General features: G+C 42.2%; 1 protein-coding gene across 1 annotated transcript in view; it reads right to left on the reverse strand.

Annotated features, from left to right (window-relative positions):
- Positions 1-22,650, reverse strand: part of LAMA1 (laminin subunit alpha 1) — a 164,078-nt gene that overhangs the window by 23,172 nt on the left and 118,256 nt on the right. The window contains exons 37-48 of the mRNA XM_034995743.1: positions 21,239-21,449; positions 20,928-21,044; positions 20,661-20,824; positions 18,685-18,811; positions 17,853-17,946; positions 16,140-16,256; positions 14,267-14,449; positions 13,467-13,621; positions 11,859-12,002; positions 4,719-4,852; positions 3,739-3,889; positions 2,867-2,991 (exon numbers count right to left, since the gene is read on the reverse strand). Coding sequence (XP_034851634.1) covers positions 2,867-2,991; positions 3,739-3,889; positions 4,719-4,852; positions 11,859-12,002; positions 13,467-13,621; positions 14,267-14,449; positions 16,140-16,256; positions 17,853-17,946; positions 18,685-18,811; positions 20,661-20,824; positions 20,928-21,044; positions 21,239-21,449 — 1,722 coding nt within the window. The remainder of the gene's footprint in view (positions 1-2,866; positions 2,992-3,738; positions 3,890-4,718; positions 4,853-11,858; positions 12,003-13,466; positions 13,622-14,266; positions 14,450-16,139; positions 16,257-17,852; positions 17,947-18,684; positions 18,812-20,660; positions 20,825-20,927; positions 21,045-21,238; positions 21,450-22,650) is intronic.

A 22,650-nucleotide genomic window follows, 5' to 3' on the forward strand; every position in this document is an offset into this window, starting at 1 on the left:
ATTTACTTGGTAATATAAGTCAAAGGTAAATGTTCATACTGAGAAAATCATTTTTTAAATCTAAAGGACATCAATGGACCACACTAATGATCTAATAATGGCAGATTACACAAAAAGGTCAAAAGCACATTGAATTCTAATCACCAGTCTGCTAAAAGTGGTTCATTTCCTAGAATTAGTTTGTTAATTCAAAGCTAAAGTCTTCGTCTAATAAGTAGGGGAGGTTGCCTAAAATGAAGACAAATCAATTTACAAACACGGGCAGAGAGCGCCAGCTTGTCTGTCTCTGCACCTGCCACTGTATGTTCTATGGAACATAAGCAACTCTGAAATGCTGCTTTTTAAAAAGCTGGGGACCAGGTGAGTTTGGGAATGCTGCAACTCCACCTGTCCTGAGGACACGGTTAGTGCGTGTTAGCGTATTAGAGGCTCTCATGGCCTCACAATAAGGAAGTGTACTTAACTGTTTAACTAAGGGCTTCCTAACCATTTATGGTCAGGACACACCTTCTACCCCCACTTAGAAAAATGTATCTAGGGGCACCTGGGTGGCTCAGTGGGTTCAGCGTCTGCCTTCAACTCAGGTAATGAGCTCAGGGTCCTGGGAGCGAGTCCTGCATCAGGCTCCCTGCTCTGCGGAGAGCCTGCTTCTCCCTCTCCCTCTGCTGTTCCCCCTGCTTGTGCTCTCTCTCTCTGTGTCAAATAAATAAATAAAATCTTTTTTTTTTTAAGAAAAAAGTATCTATTAATATCCTATCAAACTAGTGTTCTTTCAAAAAGCATACTTTAGATACAGTAGTCAATGTAAGGATAGCCAGCTGATTTGTTCGGTACTCAGAAAAACATTTAATCAAACTTTTGATTGAGCTAATCAGTCAGTCTGGCCCTAAGGTTCAGCTGGGTGGTCAGCCCTCTACCAAAAAAGCCAGTTCCAGGAATAGGGTCAGGAGGATGGAAGTACCCGCTAATCCCTCCTCTTGGTCTGTGGCAACCTTCATGTTCTGCTGGGGGTCTCAGGGGTTGGACATGTGGTGGGAGGTTTTTCTTCTCTTTGAAGAAGAAAGGCCACATAGACAACTGACTTCCTCATTCCAACAAAAGAGGAGAAGAGCTAGCAGTCATTCAATTCCCTCATTGCTGCAATTCAAGGCCAGAGGTTTTAAAATAACCCTGAAAATGATGGGTGAAATTGGGGATACTATAACAGCTAAAGTAGGGGGACATTTTCCATATTAGAAATTTTCGAGCTCTGTTAAGTAAGTTACTCTGTTACTTTCCACAAGTAAGATTCATGATCTGGGGTCAATGTGGGGCCCAGAGTCCAGGGGTCAGGACAATTTTCAAGTTAGAATCACTAAATTGCTGGGGAAACCTCCCTGCTAAAAAAACAGCTGGAGGAAAAAGTGATGGGGAGTTCTCTGCTCCTAGAGTTCTAGACCTGGTGTCATTATCATTTTTGATCTCACTTGCCAATTACAAAACCTTGGGTTTCACACATTTATTGTCAAGCAAATAATTCTGAGATGTCCACCTAAAAAGCAACAGACTGTGACTGCAGGAAGATCAGAGGTGAACACTGGTGCAGTGTCTCAAATTTATCGAGTATTTTCACATATATCATGATAAGTGCTCATCACCAGTGTTGGGAGGTAGGACAACAGGATTTTCATTTTCCTTTTCTGGAAGAAGCAGCCAAGTCTCCATGAGGTGAAATGACTTATTACAAAGTCACTGAGAGGGATTTGGTAGGAGAGGGAGACTGAGAAACTGAGACTCCAAAGCTAATATTTTTTTCAGTCATAAGGCTCCAATAACCAAGCTTCTGGTCATGACTTTGAAAGCAAGCAAAGTCAAGGGACAGCAGCAAATAAAAGGCTCAAACCTTTTTGAAATCCCAAGCTATGAGCCCTAAGAGAAAACAGATCTGACAGTAACAAAATGAAAACTCGCCCACGTTTCTAAATGTAATGGGAGTTGCTTTCAACTGATCTTGTCACAGCTCAGTGTTAATTGCAGGTATCTATCTGGACAGAGCAGCCCATTAGATGACAGAATTTTTTTTTTTTTTAAAGATTTTATTTATTTGAGAGAGAGAATGAGAGACAGAGAGTACGAGAGGGAAGAGGGTCAGAGGGAGAAGCAGACCCTCCGCTGAGCAGGGAGCCCGATGCGGGACTCGATCCAGGGACTCCAGGATCATGACCTGAGCTGAAGGCAGTCGCTTAACCAACTGAGCCACCCAGGCGCCCTAGATGACAGAATTATATCAGATGTTACATTTCTCTAATGGCAGAGGCAATCTATTGTCTTAATTATGAAAGCGCTAGAAAACGAGTCTTGTATACTTCTGGGGTTGCAGTTATTTTTTTAGAAAGTAAAACGGGGGCTGTTGAGCTCAGTGAGATTATTAAATGCCTGCTATTATATATCAATATCTGCCAAACAATGTCAGGTAGTTGTTCTCCATTGCCAAAGGCATTTAATTTCTAGGATTCTAGAATTTAAGAATGGGAAACTACTTATCTATAAAAACTGGCAGCACAAACAAAATCCTCATCCTTGGAGATATTTTCAAAATAAAGATGTACAGTGATTTCCCTAAGATTTCCCTGCGGCTCTCTGAGACAGAAGGTGGTTGGAGAGGATGTGTGATGCTTCTCAGTGGTATGATCCATGATGAAAGCATACGAGACACGGTGAAAACTACCTCTTAAATTAAGGTTAAAAATGATGCCCATGCTCCTATTAGTAAATGACCTATCACGACCGACATGACAAACTCTGTGCCACCGTGATGGGCATGTGAATTCTCTAAGCAGCTCTTGGATGTGAATGACACCGTGTAGTAAATTGTGGGGCCCGTTACCTTCCAAAGCAGCCATGGCACTTGCCCTCCCGTTCAATATAGTTCCACAGGCCGATGGACTGTCCGTTCAGGAAGGCCTCTCCCATGCAGCCTTTAAAATGAGTAACCTTCACAGCGGGAGACTTCTAATATAAACAAACAAAACAAACACAGCCACATGGATCAGGGAAAGGAATGCATTCTCCGTGCACACAAAACTCCTTCCTGGGAGCTCAAATTTAACATCCAAAGTCTGAGAAAACAACATCCAGAAAAATGGCTGGGTTGTGATCACTGGATTTTCTCCCAAGTATTAAGTGGAATCGTAGAACGAGTGATAACCAGACAGGATCTTAAAGATCACCTGGGTTACCAGGGTCCCTGGAGAGAAGCCCCTTTACAGGTGAGGAAACAGGCTCAGAGCATGTTGGTCAGTGGTGAGGGCCTGGCTGGGACTGACACCCTTACTCTTAGAGCAACCAAATCCAGGTGACTCAACTTGATCCGGTAAGGGGATAATGGGTATAATAAAATAAATCCCACTGGCTCTGGTGCTAAACACTAATCACCATTATTCTACCACTGGAGTCAGAATAGCAATAAGAGAAATTACAGAAATGAATGCAGAATACTGAATTTCCTGTTTCAGTCCTAGAAAAGAAACTCAAATAGCAAAACGGAACATTGGCTTCTTTTTCATTTATGATCTTTATTTGACAGGATCCTTTGCTTTATAAAACCAGCCCAACTCTGCAAATTGACTGTCATTAAGCAAAATAATCATCTACCTGGGATATATTCATCTACCTGGGATATATTCAATAATTTAAGCACACTAGTTTTAGGTAAAAGCAGCCTGTCAGTCCCGTTCAGATGAATGTCTGGAAAGTTACCTTGATCTGTCCTCCAAGCCCTCCAACGAACATGAGCGTTGAGTTGTTTATATCCAGAACATTCGCTGTTCCAGGGGATTTACTTGTTTTTGTTGGTGGCTTTTGAGTTGCGCTCATTTCCTTTACACTCAATGAACCAACGTTTCCAAATCTAAGGGTCACAAAGAATTGCAAAAAGAACACTTTCAGAAGTCCGAGTCTGTCAGTGTATGTACGCATCTATTTCTAGGCAGCCTCCAGCTGCTTCTGCCCATGTTCCCTGCAGCGGGCCCCCCCACTGATCTCCCTCTTCCAATCTTGCCCACCCTGCCCCCAGTTTAGTCGCAAAGCCTTGTGGAGAAGGTCTTCTAGGTCATAAATTGCATCGTGCTACCTTCTTGCTTAAACCAGTTACAAATAATGAGTCAACTCTATTTGAAACAGTCTACTGCCTTCAGTATTACTCCATTTCCATAAATAACAAAGCAAAAGACAAGAATTTCCAGCAACAACAAACCATAGTATTATGAAAAAGTAAAAATACCTAAACCTGCTTAAAAGGAGTTACCACTAGAGAGAGGTTTTATAAGGAAGAATTTTGCTTTGTGTCTGAATTTTGGATCCTTGCCTTCTTTCCTCTTCTATGTACATACCACACCTGCCATGTGGGATTTCTACTGTGTTGCTTCTCACTCCCCTCTACTGGGGAGAACACAATTTACTGGGATAGCCACCTCAGCTTTAGACCTAACATTCTAGACGTAACCAATTTTTATCTTTTTTCTTCTTTTGATTGTTGATTTTGGTGACAAAGTTTATTTCTTCTGTAATAAGGAAAAAAAAGCCCTTATTTCTATAGTTAATCTAAACCAACTATGCTTTTACTATAATCTGACTTCCCCGACGTTTCAAAGACTATTATATGATGTGACAAACATGTTGCAAACGTATAAGATACAGCTTTAAAAAAAGAAACACTTGGAGAGAACTTTCTCTACTACCTGGTTACATAGATACTGTGCCATTTGTTGTTGTCAATCGGGAAGTCTGGAAATTCCAACCGCGTTGACCCGGAGCCCAAATCCCAGAGAAAGGCCACCTTCCCTCGCCGCATCTCCACTGCCAAGAAATCAGACTGGGGTGCGGGCATAAGCTGGGATGAGTTCACGTGCCAACTGTTTGCACGACTACCAAAACATGTTAAAGAATGAGCTCCTGGAGCATTTTGTCTATTTTTTTTTTTTTGTAGTTTTTAACTTTATTATGTTAGTCACCATACATCATTAGTTTTTGATGTAGTGATCCACAATCCATTGTTTTCATATAACACCCAGTGCTCCATGCAGTACGTGCCCTCCTTAATACCCATCACCAGGCTAACCAATCCCCCCTCCCCCCTCCCCTCTAAAACCCTGTTTCTCAGGTCCATAGTCTCTCATGGTTCATCTCTCCCTCCAATTCCCCCGGCCCAATTTTCCCTTCCTTCTCCTAATGTCCTCCATGCTATTCCTTATGTTCCACAAATAAGTGAAACCATATGATAATTGACTTTCTCTGCTTGACTTATTTCACTTAGCATAATCTCCACCAGTCCCATCCATGTTGATGTAAAGGTTGGGTATTCATCTTTTCTGATGGCTGAGTACTATTCCATTGTATATATGGACCACATCTTCTTTATCCATTCATCTGTTGAAGGGCATCTCGGCTCTTTCCACAGTTTGGCTATTGCGGACATCGCTGCTATGAACATTGGGGTGCATATGGCCCTTCTTTTCACTACATCTGTGTCTTTGGGGTAAATACCCAGTAGTGCAATTGCTGGGTCATAGGGTAGCTCTATTTTTAAATTTTTGAGGAACCTCCACACTGTTTTCCAAAGTGGCTGTACCAACTTGCATTCCCACCAACAGCGTAAGAGGGTTCCTCTTTCTCCACAACCTCTCCAACATTTGTTGTTTCTTTCCCTGTCCATTTTGGCCATTCTGACTGGTGTAAGGTGGTATCTCAATGTGGTTTTGATTTGGATTTCCCTGATGGCTAATGATGATGAACATTTTTTCATGTGTCTGTTAGCCATTTGTATGTCTTCTTCAGAGAAGTGTCTGTTCATCTCTTCTGCCCACTTTTTGACTGGATTATTTGTTTGTTGGGTGTTGAGTTTGAGAAGTTCTTTATAGATCTTGGATACCAGCCCTTTATCTGTAGTGTCATTTGCAAATACCTTCTCCCATTCTGTGGGTTGCCTCTTTGTTTTGTTGACTGTTTCCTTTGCTGTGCAGAAGCTTTTTATCTTGATGAAGTCCCAAAAGTTCATTTTTGCTTTTGTTTCACTAGCTTTTGGAGATGTATCTTGAAAGAAGTTGCTGTGGGCGATGTCAAAGAGGTTACTGCCTATGTTCTCCTCTAGGATTTTGATGGATTCCTGTCTCACATTGAGGTCTTTCATCCACTTTGAGTTTATCTTTGTGAATGGTGTTAGAGAATGGTCGAGTTTCATTCTTCTGCATATGGCTGTCCAATTTTCCCAGCACCATTTATTGAAGAGACTGTCTTTTTTCCATTGCATGTTTTTTCCTGCTTTGTCAAAGATTATTTGACCATAGAGTTGAGGGTCCATATCTGGGTTCTCTATTCTGTTCCATTGGTCTATCTGTCTGTTTTTGTGCCAGTACCATGCTGTCTTGGTGATCACAGCTTTGTAATATAGCTTGAAATCGGGCAACGTGATGCCCCCAACTTTGTTTTTCTTTTTCAACATCTCCTTGGCGATTTGGGGTCTTTTCTGATTCCATACAAATTTTAGGATTGTTTGTTCCAGCATTTTGAAAAATGTCATTGGAATTTTGATCGGGATGGCACTGAAGGTATAGATTGCTCTGGGTAGCATAGACATTTTAACAATGTTTATTCTTCTGATCCATGAGCATGGAATATTTTTCCATCTTTTTGTGTCTTCTTCAATTTCTTTCATGAGTGTTTTGTAGTTCCTAGAGTATAGATCCTTTACCTCTTTGGTTAGGTTTATCCCGAGGTATCTTATGGTTTTTGGTGCTATTGTAAATGGAATTGTTTCTCTAATTTCTCTTTCTACAGTGCGTTGTTAGTGTATAAGAAAGCAACTGATTTCTGTGCATTGATTTTGTATCCTGCCACATTACTGAATTGCTGGATGAGTTCTAGTAATTTGGGGGTGGTGTCTTTTGGGTTTTCCACATAAAGTATCATGTCATCTGCGAAAAGAGAGAGTTTGACTTCTTCTTTGCCAATTTGAATACCTTTTATTTCTTTTTGTTGTCTGATTGCTGTTGCTAGGACTTCTAGTACTATGTTGAACAACAGTGGTGAGAGTGGGCACCCTTGACGTGTTCCTGATCTTAAGGGAAAGGCTCTCAGCTTTTCCCCATTGAGGATGATATTCGCTGTGGGTTTTTCATAGATGGATTTTATGAGCTTGAGGAATGTTCCCTCTATCCCTATACTCTGGAGAGTTTTAATCAGGAAAGGATGTTGTATTTTGTCAAATGCTTTTTCTGCATCAGTTGAGAGGACCATATGGTTCTTCTCCCTCCTCTTATTAAGGTGTTCTATCACATTGATTGATTTGCGAATGTTGAACCACCCTTGCATCCCGGGGATAAATCCCACTTGGTCGTGGTGGATGATCCTTTTAATGTATTGTTGGATCCTATTAGCTAGGATTTTGTTGAGGATTTTGGAATCCATATTCATCAGGGATAGCGGTCTGAAATTCTCCTTTTTGATGGGGTCTTTGCCTGGTTTGGGGATTAAGGTAATGCTGGCCTCATAGAATGAGTCTGGAAGCTTTCCTTCTGTTTCTATTTTTTGAAACAGCTTCAGTAGAATAGGTATTATTTCTTCTTTGAATGTTTGGTAGAATTCCCCAGGGAATCCATCAGGCCCTGGACTCTTGTTTTTTGGGAGGTTTTTGATCACCGCTTCAATCTCATTACTGGTTATTGGCCTATTCAGGTTGTCAATGTCTTCCTGTTTCAGTCTTGGCAGCTTATAGGTTTCCAGGAAGGCCTCCATTTCATCCAGATTGCTCAGTTTATTAGCATATAGTTGTTGATAATAATTTCTAATAATTGTTTCTATTTCCTTGGTGTTAGTCGTGATCTCTCCCCTTTCATTCATAATTTTATTAATTTGGGTCCTTTCTCTCTTCTTTTGGATAAGTCTGGCCAGTGGTTTATCGATCTTATTCTTTCAAAGAACCAACTTCTAGTTTCGTTGATCTGATCTACTGTGTTTCTGGTTTCTAATTCATTGATTTCTGCTCTAATTTTAATTATTTCTCTTCTAATGCGTGGCTTAGGCGTCGTTTGTTGCTTTTTCTCTAGTTCTTTAAGGTGTAGAGTTAGTTGGTGAATTCGGGATTTTTCTATTTTTTTGAGTGAGGCTTGGATGGCTATGTATTTCCCCCTTAGGACCGCCTTTGCAGTATCCCATAGGTTTTGGACCGATGTGTTTTCATTCTCATTGATTTCCTATGAATTGTTTAAGTTCTTCTTTGATTTCTTGGTTGACCCAAACATTCTTGAGCAGAGTGGTCTTTAGCTTCCAAGTGTTTGAATTTCTGCCAAATTTTTTCTTGTGATTGAGTTCCAGTTTTAGAGCATTGTGGTCTGAGAATATGCAGGGAATAATCTCAATCTTTTGGTATCGGTTGAGACCTGATTTGTGACCCAGTATATGGTCTATTCTGGAGAAAGTTCCATGTGCACTTGAGAAGAATGAGTATTCTGTTATTTTGGGGTGGACTGTTCTGTAAATATCTATGAGGTCCATCTGGTCCAATGTATCATTCAAAGCTCTTGTTTCCTTGTTGATTTTCTGCTTAGATGATCCGTCCATTGCTGAGAGTGGAGTATTGAGGTCTCCTACAATTAACGTATTGTTATCAGTATGACTCTTTATTTTGGTTAACAGTTGGCTTATGTATATGGCTGCTCCCATGTTGGGGGCATAGATATTTACAATTGTTAGATCTTCTTGTTGGATAGACCCTTTAAGAATGATATAGTGTCCTTCTGTGTCTCTTATTACAGACTTTGGTTTAAAATCTAATTTGTCTGATATAAGAATTGCTACCCCAGCTTTCTTTTGAGGTCTGCTGGCATGGAAGATAGATCTCCATCCCTTCACTTTCAGTCTGGATGTATCTTTAGGTTCAAAATGAGTCTCTTGTAGACAGCATATGGATGGGTCCTGTCTTTTTATCCAATCTGCAACCCTGTGCCGTTTTATGGGAGCGTTTATGCCATTCACGTTGAGAGTGATTATTGAAAGGTATGAATTAATTGTCATCATGTTGCCTGTGAAGACGTTGTTTTTATAGATTGTCCCTGTAAATTTCTGTTGTAGATCACTCTTGGGGTCTTTCTCCTTTTATAGAACCCCCCCTTAATATTTCTTGCAGGGCCAGCTTAGTGGTCACATATTCTTTCAACTTCTGCCGGTCATGGAAGCTCTGCATCTCTCCATCCATTCTAAATGAAAGCCTTGCCGGATAAAGTATTCTTGGCTGCATGTTCTTCTCGTTTAGTACCCTGACTATGTCTTGCCAGGCCTTTCTGGCTTGCCAGGCCTTTCTGGCTTGCCAGGTCTCTGTGGATAGGTCTGACGTTATTCTGATGTTCCTCCCTCTGTACGTAAGGACTCTCTTCCCCCTCACTGCCCTTAAGATGGTTTCCTTGGTTCTAAGATTTGCAAGTTTTACTATTACATGCCGGGGTGTTGGCCTGTTTTCCTTGATCTTAGGAGGGGTCCTCTCTGCCTCTAGGATGCGAATGTTTGTTTCATTCCCCAGATTAGGGAAGTTCTCAGCTACGATTTGCTCGAATACATCTTCTAGCCCTCTCGCTCTCTCCACTCCCTCCGGGATTCCAATTATTCTGACATTGGAATGCCTCATGGTGTCACTTATTTCTCTGATTCTATTTTCATGGATTCTGAGTTGTTTTTCCCTGGCCTCCTCTTTTCCCTTTTTATCTATTATACTGTCTTCCAGATAGCTTATTCTCTCTTCTGTCTCAGTTACCCTAGCTATTAGATTATCTAGATTGGATTGGATCTCATTGATGGCATTTTTAAGTTCTGCCAATTCACCTTTTATTTCTGCCTTTAGAGACTCTATGTTGCCATGAATTTTTTTCTCCATTCTAGCCATTGTCTTCACAATTGCTAGCCTGAATTCCATCTCCGATATCTTGGTTATATCTGCATCCATTTGTAAATCTGCAGCATAAATCATAATCTCTGAGTCTTTTCTGTTTTGGGGGTTCCTCCTCCTAGTCATTCTGTTGATGGGTGTTTGAGGGAATGTATAGAGTCCAAATTATTGACCAGAACCCAAGCAAGATGCACCTGTTTTATAGGGACCTTAGGGTTGCTGGCCTCTTGTTTTCCCAGCGTGTCTTCTGCGGGAGGGGCCTGCCGCGCTGTTACTCAGGCAACCCTGTTTGGGCGGAGTTGCCCTGCACCCCTGTGGCGGGGGATGGGCTCAGCGGGAATCAGTCTTTGGGGCTTTTGTTCTCTGGCGCCTTTCCCTGGCGGCTTTCCGCGTCTCTTCCACGAGTCAGAGCAGAAGAGACCGTTTCCAACCCTCTGCCTCAGAGCAGAGAGACTGCAGTCTGTTCTTCAGTGAGCTCTCCAGGCCACACCGTCTCCGTTTCTGTCCGTGCTGCTATAAACTGCAGTGTCCTGGGTTGTGCGCCCCTCCGCAGCGCTCCCAGTGCTGCCTCCTGGTCGGGCACGTCTCTGCCCTTTGTGCTTCTAAAACTGCCAGCTGCTCCCAATTTGTCGCGCGTGACTCTGCTGCTTGGGGTTTCCACCCCCAGGGGTTGCAGTTCACCGGCACAACCCCGGCGCACCGGGTTTCCATCTGGGAGGCTGCAGTTCGCGTGCGCGGGACCCCGCCGGTCTGGTTTTCCACCCCGGGGGCTGCCCTAAAGTTCTTTCCCGACGCTACTGGTCTGCGAGTCTGTGCCCCGTCCGCAGTGCAAGGCTGTCACTCACCGGTGGTGTAGGATCCCCACGTCCAGGCACCCTCCCGCCGCCGTTTATCCTCTGATATCTGCCCACAGGATCACGGCTCTCCGCTTCGTACCTCAAAACCAACTGCCTGCGATATTCTGTTTGTAGAGATCCAGATCCTCTTACTTCTCAGGCTGGTTTCATGGGTGCTCAGAGTGGTCTGGTAGATATCTAGCTCAATTCCGGGGACGAGTTGAAATAGGGTTCCCTACTCCTCTGCCATCTTTTCCCCCTCCCCCATTTTCTCTATTCTTAAAAAACAAAAAACTGTCTTTTGTCTTTAAATGCTCCCCTCCCTGGAGCTGGAGCATGCCTCAGTACTAGAGACCATTAAGCCATTGTTGGATATTAGTGCCTTCCAGGAAGTTCCCCAGGAACACTTACTGGGGGTCACCAGTAGCCTACAGGGAATAGGACTTGTTTACTGGACTTGTTTGCCCAGTCTGAGAATGCAGTGAGTTAAGGTGAAATACGTAATAAGGCAGGAGCCATGAGATCCCACATCAGGGACTTGCGTGTGTTCTGTGCCTTAGCTCCCAAGAAGACGTTTCAGAATTTGTGCTTGTTAATATTTTCTGCTCTCACACCCCCAAGGGTTCTGACCCATTCCCACTGGCAGCCAAAGGAATCAGTGGTTTCCACAGGGGACTTGCCCCTCTGGGAACCACCAGAATCTCATTGGGTGGAGGAGCCTCGGTGAAGCTGGATAATTCTGATACGCCCATTAAAGTGCATACCTCCACTCCTGATAACCACCACCGAGATCCACTTTATACACCCATGGCTACACTCGGGGGCTGAAGAGTCTGCAGAAGACATTAGGAAAGGCTACCCCACAGCTAGCAATTAAGATGGCAGAGGGAAGACCCTCTCCTCAATAGCTCGGTCCTCCTCACAGGCATTCAGTTTGGGACTGTGTGTTTCTAATCTAATGCCACTAGTTTAGCAAAAGCTTAGTTCCCTTAGAAGGATTAGTGATTTCACCAAGGCCCTCTCTTTTTTCTCCATCAAAAAACCCCTGCCAATTCAGAAACTATAACACGCTAAGAGAGTCATTGTTGCTTTCTACAGTCCATACTCACATTGGTGCTGCTCCCGAGGTAGAAGAGAAGGTTATCAGGTTCACTTGTCTTAACACTTAGCCTTAAGGTGTTATAGTTAGCAGAAGAAATCGGAGGCTGGTAGGCCCGGATACAATCTCTGTCTGCAGACACGGCAACTTTAATCTGTGAAAGGAAAGAGGAAGTGTCCTAATCACTCAGTGACACACGTTGGCAGCACGCCAGGAGGTCAAAAGTACTGTTCCAGAACCAATTTTCACTGGTAGACAGGTTTCCTCTCCTGAGGATGCATAATGCTTTGTGTTTCATAACATGAGATCAGGCGGTGATGAAAATTATTTTATTTGGTGAACTATTTAAATACAGAAAAGTCAGTCTTGAAGTTTTAAGAGTATTTTACATAGGAAATGGTCTCGCTCATGTGAGACTTAATTCCTTAAGACCAGGAGCTTATCCAGATCACCCTGGAATCTTTACATCTGACACAGGAAGGATATTTGATGATCATGTGTCAAATACCTGAAGGGATAATCTATTTATACATCCAGGAAATATTTATAGAGCAACTTTTGCACTTACTACACGTTTCTCTAAGTAGTTGCATATATTTCTTACATTAGCTTTAAAGATTATACGTTTGTATTAATCAGAGCATTTAGAAACGTCTGTGGGGTTTACGTTTATTTGGTGACTTTCACTGAAACCAAACTCATGGCAACCGACAGCCATTTTCCAATATTGAGGCCACTCGGGGGAGGGGGAGTGGAGGGCTCCAGAACTGCTTTTTCTTAGCTAGCAGGGTTCAGGCAGATGAACATGAGACCAGAGGTCACATCTGTCCTCTATAAATCCCCAGCAGCATGTCAACGGCATATTCTCTTGAAAGTATTATTTCCCTGAAATGCCTCCCCTTTAGAGCACGACCAATGCCATGCACTATGGATGGTCGTAAACATTTTCTCAAGCTTGTACTTTTCCAGCTGGCAACTGTTCGATGCATTTAGTGACGTGGATTTGTGAGCATTTGTGTGTGTATAGGCTGTGTCGCCAGACTCCTGGACGATGAGGCTCTTGGTGCGCACACATTCTGAAGAACACTTGGATTACTGACACTGGGTTGGTAAAATGCTGGCAATAATGCCGTACTCGGCCAAGGAGACTTAGATGGAAACACTTAGACCACAAGCTCTACAGCAGCTGAGCTAATAGTTGTGGACTGATGAGTCTAGGCTACAATTATAAATCTCCATAAAGACATGAGACCTCTTCGCTAACATTCGGAAACAGGTTGAATGAAGCAAAAAACAAGGAAAATGAGACTACTTAAGTATACTTAAATATACTGTCCAGGGCAGGAGAGAGGTATTTTCTAGACAAAGCATAGGCACCATAAATAAAAGTCGTAAGTGGTTACACACACACACACACACACACAAAGTAAATATACTTAACACAGATTTAAATGTACTGTAGACAAGGCTGTGAGAAATGTGGGAGATAAGAGCTGACTCAGTAGAGGTCCAGGGGCCGGCATGACAGTCCCCTCTATAGGAGCCCCCGAGACCGGGAGTTACCGAGAGCCCCGCTGTGGGAGGGCCGAGCTCCCGAGCCACAGGAGCCCACACTCACAGAAGCTGCTTGCTTGCGGGCCTGGCTGATAAGCAGTTTGATTTCTGATAGGTTTCTGTTCAGGTTCTCTTCTAATATCTTCAGAGGCTTCAACCGATCAAATAAAAGGCTGGCTTGTGTTTCTGCATCTTTCACTCTTCTTCCAGCTAGCAGAGCTACCAAGTATCAGGTGGCAAGAAAGATGGCAGCAGGGAGGAAACAAGAGAAGTGAATTATTTATTATTACCAATGCACTGAATAAAATATAATATCCTAATGATCAGATCCTTGAAATTTTGGTAAGTACAGTTGACCCTTGAACAACTCAGGGGTGGGGGTGCTCAACCCCCATGCAGTCGCAATGCTGCATGTAACTTCTGACTCCCCCAAAACTTCACTAGGAATAGCCTACTGTTGGCTGGAAGCCTTACCAACAACGTAAATAGTCAATTAACACGGTTTATAAGTGGCATGCATTACATACTCTATTCTTACAATGAAGAAAGCTAGAGAAAAGAAAATGTTATTAAGAAAATCATAAAGAAAATATATTTTCTGTATTATATTTATCGAAAAAAAATCTGTATAGTGGACCTGTGCCGTCAAAACCGATGTTGTTCAAGGGTCAACTGTATATGAAGAATGCGCCAGCAGCATGCCCTACCCAAGGCCCTTCTCTTGTTTTATAAATGCAAATCTCGACATCAGTGCATTTTTATTCCTTAGGGATGCTGTTTGTCAACAAGACCCCATGGTATACCAGGTCAGGTGAAAATCTCACAACGCGGACATTCCCACTGGGAAGGGAGACCAGGACGTACCGGTCATTGAGGAGTCCTGTAGAAGTCTGTTAGTTTCTCGTAAGGTGGCGTTAACCCTGGACAGGTCAGTGGATGTATTCAGCAGCTTCTGGGTCAATCCCACGACATTCTTTAGAGTGCTTGCTGCACTCTGATTTGCAGATGTGGCCAGCTCTTTGACTTTGGTTCCTCTGTCTCTGGCACCTGAAATAAATTTAAATGCAAGCATGCACCCCTGTGATCATATATGGGGAAACCACAATAAATGTAACTCCTCATGGAAACATGTACAGTATTTCTTATGGGCTGCTGAGCACAAAATGGGGCTTCTGGCTTTTAATGGCAGTAGTAAGACTGCATGTCCTATGCCTTATTGCTCCCTCTTAGGAACAAATGAAATAGTTTTGGTAACAATCCTCTGTATTGAAATTTCAGTACTTAGTGAGATCAACTGCTAATCGCCATGTTCTCAGGGTCTTAGATGTTAATAAGCTAAACTTCTTTATTTGGTCTCCTTTCTATCACTCCCTTCTCATATTCATTAAATACCTTATTCAAATCAGTCCATGTGTGGATAAGAAGGTTGGGGAATTTAAATTTGTAGGTAGGTTGGGCATGTTGTAGGCTAGAGGAAGTGGTATTTGCCCACAATGTCAGCTGACTGCTAGACAGAACAGAATAAAGACTAAATGGTCACTATGGATAAAGTGGAATTCAGTTATTTTAGAAAATCTGGGTGATGCTTTTTTTTTTTTTAAAGGCACTACTATTCATGTTTAAAATATCCAATCACAAACAGGACAAAAACAAACACTAGAAGAAGCTGGATAAAGAGTCTACAGGTTTCTTTTTACTCTTGCAGCAACTTTTCTGCAAGTTTGAAATTACTTCCAAATAAAAAGGTGTTTTGTTTGTTTGTTTGTTTTTTTAAGGGGGTAGGTTGTGGGGGGAGGAGTAGAGAGAATCTTAAGCAGGCTCCATGCCCAGTATGGAGCCCAACATGGGGCTCGATCTCAAAATCCTGAGATCATGACCTGAGCCAAAATCAAGAGTCGGATGCTTAACTGACTGAGCCACGCAGGCGCCCCTGAAAAGGTACTTTTAAGTATTTAACCAACATTTATCATGTGTCCTTAAAAAAAAAAGAAAGAAAAGAAACTTCCAGGTCAGAAAATGTGCCCATGATTTAAGGTTAGAAGTTAGTCCAAAGTGCCCCACGCCCAGCTCCCCTACAGTGGTTTCCATGTTCACCAGTGAATCCACAGAAAGAACTCCGGAGTTGTTAGGGCATCTTGTAAGGCTTATTAAGAAAAGAAGAGAAGGTCGAGGGGATGTAAATGATGCAGTGCAGCTGGACTCATTTGTATTATACTTTAAAATAGTTATCCTATTTCAGATTGTAATGAATAGTACATTTCCAACCCATCAATATTAAAGTGATTTCTGAACTCATTTTAGAATGCTTTATATTGCCTCATGAAGGAAGATCACCAAGCAAGAGTTCTTTAATTGTCCCCATTTATAATGTACTAGCATTTTCCCTTAAGACGGGAACATTCAGCTTCTTGCTGACATCTTCGAATGACCCTTTCATTGAAGGGTTGTGTCAAGGCATTTTAAAAGAAAGTCATTCATGGGGTAGCATCAGTCTCCCAAGGTTCTGCCTTTCAGAATAGGATTCTAGCATTCCAGTGCAGGTGTTCTGGACTCACTTAAAAATAATTATCTTCACTTCCAAATCATACTCCTCTGCGAGTAAAAACTCTATCCATCTTGGTCTCGATTTTGAGCGAGGGCTATTAATCAGACTCGCAGCAGGACTTCCTTCCGCTCCTGTGTAATGGCTTTACAATGAACAAACATTAATTAAATCAAGAACCCCCTTTCCACTTACCTCCAGGAATTGTTCTGAGTATTAAGAGTGATTCATTGGTCCGCCTAGTAACTGTATCAGCATTCCCTTGAAATCTCTTTGCTGTATTTTCCAATTCACTCAGTTTCAATGTGATACCTATTTAAAGGGGGGGAAAATTGTCCTCTTTGAGGATAACCTACTCAAAAGTTGCTTAGGCAACAGGTTCCTTCATCACTCTGACCCATCTACAGAATCAACAGCTTTCTACAGACACCCCCCCAATATTGAAATTTTTCCAACAAGACTTAGCACCACTCATTATAGAAATGAAGAGTGTTTTTAGCTTGCTTGATCATTTTTTCTATTTCACTTGTTGCCCTTCTCCCAAATATTTCTTCTTGAATTGCATGTCCAATTTAATTTAGAGCTCAGGTGAAGACTTGTGTTTAAATCCCTCAGTCTTAATCATTCGCTAACTTCCTGCCTATACCTAAATCTTGTCCACCCCTCTTCTCTGGGTTGTAAAACCCCAAAGGTTGTCCTACTCAGGAATCTTCCCCCGTGCCCAGCCCCGCTTCCCCAGCCAGGGCCCCTCCCCTCCCCCATCCTCTCACAGCAGGACACAGGACACGTGCTCAACTCAGCCTCCTTCAAGTCTGATCAAAGCTGTGGGATCAAAGCTTTTACTTTTAATATTTCTGTTTATAATACACACATCTCACTGCTGGACACACAGTTAAAAAATGAATTATGGATAAAATACCTGATGAACACGACGGTTTTAAAATTTTAATTGCCAGAAAGTTCATATTTGGTGGCCTCTGACACACCTTTCGCCGTGTAAGCTGAAACCACGGCCCATCAACACCGATGCTAGAATTTGTGTTTCATCTGCTTTACGATCAAGTGTGAGGGACTTTCTATTCCATAAGATGATGACATAAAATTTAAATTGTGTCACTCACAGAGAACAAAAACTATGCACACATCTGGGCCCTTGGCTCAAACAGCTAGGGGAGGATCCAGTACAGGCATGGAAGTATTCTTAGAGGGGTGTGAGCTTGGTTTATAGCCCTGTCTACTCCTACAGGAAGGGACTTGATATTTTTGATTAGAATATATTAAGGTGAAAAGTGTATGTTTTTCTCACACCACAGATTCCTGCTGCCATTTTGTGTTGTGTTTACTGGACAGCCCTTACACATGTGAAATCATTGCTTGCTGAACCCTTCAGGAAGAACTCACTGCATTGGGATTTCTTGAAAAACTGATAAATCTATTATGATTTAAGTCAATAATGATTTAATGAGAAGTTACCATGAGTCTAACATTATATTAGCCCTGTTTGGCAACATTGGCAAAAGAAATGCATCACATATAATACAACTCTTCAAGAAACTGTGAAACAGTTGATATGAATAGGGGAGCATGTGAAACCAAAGAGAACTTGACACACACTGCGAAACACTGACAGCCCATGAGCTAAAACCGTGTGTGGAGGATTCAGGTACCAAAGAAGGCTCAATGAGTCTTTGGAAGATTAGAGGTGCCCGCATATTAAGAGAAGTCACTAAAATAAAAATTTAAAAATAAAAATTTAAATATGATGTTTCTATGACAGGAAATTGGAATGTCATTGTGACAAAGAAGGGTTCATGTTCAGATTTCCCCAGGAAAGGAGAATGTTCCAGCAGTATGCTCAGAGAGTCTTATTCACTCTGCTTATCAATACAGTCCAAGCTAGAAACTTACCTTGATGCTTTCTGCTCAGGCTGTTGCCTTCTTTTAGAAATCTGGAACTGCGCTGGAGAGCCACTTTCCCATTAGAAACAAGGGATTCTGAGAACTGGAAAACAGGACACTTTAAACATGACAATGGCGGGGAGATGGGGGGAGCGGGTGTGGGAGGAGGGGCAGGTGGACTCCTGCTGGAGATGAGGACAGCAATTCTATCAGAATAGTCTCTGGTCTAGTTTCAAACATGGGAGTCCACTAGGTAATGGGTAGGGACAATTTAAATTGTCCTAATTCATGGCTGAGGAGAAAGAACACAAACCATTTTTAAATATATAAAGACAAAACCCAGACATTAAGTGAAGATTTCTCTAAAGAGAAGATGTCTCAAGTAGATATCAAGAAGCATTATCCTTTCATTATAAGAAACTGTGAGATTTTCCTCATTACCACATCACCAGTCCCTAGTCTTCGTAAAGAAGTATTTATGACCTTAAGGGGGGCCAGGGTAGCTCAGTGGGTTCAGTGGCTGACTTTGGCTCAGGTCATGATCGCAGGTCAAGCCCTGCATCAGGGGTCTCCCTTTCCCTCTGCTCCTCACCCGGCTCATGTTCTCTAATAAATAAATAAAATCTTAAAAAAAAAAAAAAGAAAGTGTCTATGACCCTAAGAAATTAAAACTTGTATCACATGATGACAGAGCCAAACAGCTCTCGCCAGACAAGAATATTGACAAGCATGAATTTAAGCCACTGAGTCTTTGCTCAGCACCTTCTGGAACAATCTCCCACAGTGCCTAGAAAAGGAAGGCACACACTGTGGCCCCCGGGGCAGCTCTCACCAGGCTCACCGTAGTCACTGTCTCGAGAGCATCTTTTGCCACTTTCTCTGATTCTTCAGTCAGGCTCCGAATGTTGGAATGGACATGGGCTGCGCTGGTGGCATTCGGGGACACGTGTCTAACGCTGCCGAGGCCACTGTGTAAGCAGCATGTTTACAGATGTTGGCACAAATTAAATGGAACTTGCTCACTATTCCTGAAAGCTTCCCGGTTTCTCACCCTTAGAAAAGTTCAAGGAGTAACAACACAGGGATTCCGTCATCTTGGAAAGCAGTAGCTACAGTCACGAGAACACTCAGAAGTGCTGTTTAATTAACACCAGAAGAAGGGGCTACTGCTGTTTCCTATGGTTTTAACCATCCATCAGTTTCCACCAGCTGCCCTTAACATTCTTTCATTTCTTTCAGACCCCCCACATATGTCTGGGGTACCACTGCACGTCTGCCTTGGCTGTAATCTCTCCTGCTGCGCACTTGCTAATTTTCAAAAAGCTTCCTTAAGCTTATATAAGGATGCCGAATCTTGTTCTTCAAAAGGTATATACCAATTTGATGAAATCCACTAAAGGTTTGGGAGGAAGATCAGATAATATTTGAATCATCTGAACTTCAACTCTTACAAGTGGGCAAATCACTTACGAACTTGCCAACTGGTAATGGTGCAATTTCATCCAGCTCACTCTATCTTGAAAATGAAATCTGACAATTGACATATCTTTGCCTGCTGAGTAACTCACTTCATTTTCTCCCCAAGGTTATCGAGTTGAGTGATTCCCAAACCAGGCACCAGCAGTTACTACTTGATTGGCAAAATTTGGTGATTTATAGATAAAAGAAAATAATGTTATTTAAGTTTGTGTAGCATACCACATTGCTCTTACTATTCGTACTAGGTAATATGGGTTTTGTCTTAGCTATGTATGTAGGCAGAATATATTTTTTTTCTCTTTTGGGAAATAATGAAAGCTGATGAAAAGAGAGAAGCTGAGTATCTAATTCCATTTTCTATTACGGATTCCTATAGCATGTGTAGGTGGTAATGCTCCATGCAACACATAATTTATGCAACATTCTATCTTATATCATTTTTAATTGCTTTCCTTGTGTGAGCTAATCTTTTATGGCAGCATTCCTCAAATTGGAAAGATATTTATTTTTCCCTCCCAACACAGAGCAGCACACGGATACCCAGTGAGTCCAGACTTTTTCTACCTATAATTGTAACAAGTTTTTAAGAAATAAATTTACCAATTAACTCACAATATTGTGTGAATCTCTGATAAGGCCGAAATACTAGTTCCTTCATTTGCTGTACATCACATAACATGGGGATCTTTAAAAATGTGACAAAGCCCGGGTCACAATCTTTGAGCGGGAGGAGGACAAGGTGACAAGAGCAGTATTTTTGAAGTTCCCCAGTTTATTCCAAAGTGCAGACAAGTTTGAGAACCACTGTCCTCAAGTCATGCTTCTCATTTGGAAGCGCTTTGTCACAAGTTGAGGACATATTTAACAAATGCTAAAAACATATGTTAAGGTAACTATAAGACAATAGTAGACCTTCAGGAAGTAGAAAATAAAGGGGATGGTGTCTTCCAGCTGGGGCAACTACAACCTCCGTCCACGCATAAAGCCAGCCAAATCATAAGCTCCAGAAGGACAAGATTTGTAAAGAAATCAATGTCTTCATTCTGTCCAACCTAACAAAGCCCCGAGCACTTAGTAGTTACTTAACAAGGCCTTAATGTCTTGATATCATAGTATTTGTTTTCCTCCTATCCAGTTCAGTGTGCATTTTCCCCATCATATGCGGAAGGATAGCTACATTACCAGACATGGGAGGAAATCCTTCCCCCATGAATAAAATAGGAGTCTTCATTTGTAGACAAAAGAAGAGTGACTCAACACTGTGATCAAAGCGGCCATTCTTACTCTCTTTGCTCCACAGATCACCCACCCTGGGATTCCTGCAAGTTCTGCTCTCACCTGTCCAGAGCAACTGCTAGTCTCTGGAGCTCAGCTGCATGGTCCTCTGCTCTGTAGACAAGGTCAAGTGCTTTTCTTTTGGACATCTGCATGACCAGATCATCTACGTGGTGCCTGATTTTGGCAGTCCATAGAAGCAGCTCATCCCGGTGACGCTCTAACTGCTATGTGGAGAAATTCAGATTGTGAGTATATATGCACCTACTGAACAATGTACCTGTGTACATGTGTATGAGGCGTGTGAAGACACTCGGAGCTGTAACTTACTGCCAGAGCATCCCGCTCCTCCGCTGCAAGGGCACGGACAGCCTCTAGCAATCTTCTCCCTCTGGCAATTAGCGTCGAGGTCAAGTTTTGCTCTTCTTGAACACGTAGCTGCTTTTCCTGGGACAAAAAAAATCACCTTTGAGGATGCTTCAAAAAAAGCGAGCCAGTTTCTGAACGTTAGTACCTGACACTATGTGCTGCAGTTAGAACTTGGGGCTCATCTTGAAGGAAGCTAAAAATGGTATTATTGACATAGGGGAGCTGGGCTCCCAGCCCTGAGAAGGAAGCAGACCGTCCTTCTGAAGACTCACGCGGAATTCTTGCAGGTTGGCCTGGGCAGTGTGCACCAGGCGGTCGCTCTCCCAGGCCTTCACCTCAGCTTCCCTCGCGAGGTCGCCCGCTGTCTGCAGCTCACTGGTGTGTTTTGAGAGGAGGCTGCTTGCGGCTGCTTTTAAGACCTCCAACTCTCTCTGTGGCTTCTGGTAATTCTTCTGAATTTGTGACAATAAAGCTTCAGCAGCCCTGTTAAATATAGATGGTGTAGGTAGTAAGTACTGAACAACAACGCTCCTGTGGTGAACGGACAGCGAAAGACTGCATTTCCTTCCCTTGTGTCTTCTTGCCATCATGAGTGGCACATCGTTACCTCTTAAAGGGAGTAATTTTTCTAAGACAGCTATAGGCATGGTCTATTTACACTTTGTCCTTCACAAGCAATCTTTGTTCACAAACTTCCTAACATATTTTAGTAAAGGAATTAAAAGAAATCATTTCTGTGGGTCGGGATGCAGAAAATTGGGACCACAGTCTGTGGATGATGACAACTGCCATCTTGCTTTTCAGTACAGCAAGAAATGGAAAAGAGGCCATTCAGTGATTTGCTTCATTTGCTATGAAGTTATAAATGTATTTAGAGGACATAAAGGTTTTTCTGCAGCTAGTTAAAAAATAGATTTTATAAAAACTGAAAATTCAAATGCCAGAAAGATCTAATTTGTACCACTGGAAAGAGCGAGCTTTAGGAAATCAAAAGATATGTTTTCCTATTCTTTTGCAAATATGCTATCAAATTGCTTGTTTAAATCAATTTTGAATTTAAAGTTACACAGAATAATACAATTTTCACACTATAAACCTTCACAGGGGTTAAATACATCCAATTAACTTCCTGCTTCAATTTGTCAGGAAAACTTTGAAATTTCATGGAAAATGCCTTGTAAGTCACCCTCAGATTCCACAGACATCATAACGCTGGCCTAAGACAGAAAACATTTTCCAAAAGTACATACTTAAACACTGACATCGTTGGAACATCACCAGGAATTATTTAAACATTCTTACAACTTCTCATAATTAGGATACAGGCAACAAGAACTAAAAGTATATGGGAAACACACAAGTAAATCCAATATATTTCTGATGTCTGACCATGGATCCCTTCATACCATTAAACAAAGAATCTGAGAAATTTTTTTTTTTCAAAGATTTTATTTATTTGACAGAGACATAGCGAGAGAGGAAACACAAGCAGGGGGAGTGGGAGAGGGAGAAGCAGGCTTCCCGCAGAGCAGGGAGCCCGATGCGGGGCTCGATCCCAGGACCCTGGGATCACAACCTGAGCCGAAGGCAGACACCTAACGACTGAGCCACCCAGGTGCCCCGAATCTGAGAAATTTTAAAACAGAGGTCAACTTTTCATCTATGAAGTGGCTTTACCACCTAA

The sequence above is a fragment of the Mirounga leonina genome, unplaced genomic scaffold, assembly GCF_011800145.1.
Source record: "Mirounga leonina isolate KUSES-001 unplaced genomic scaffold, KU_Mleo_1.0 Mir_93, whole genome shotgun sequence".
Classification (NCBI taxonomy): domain Eukaryota; kingdom Metazoa; phylum Chordata; class Mammalia; order Carnivora; family Phocidae; genus Mirounga; species Mirounga leonina.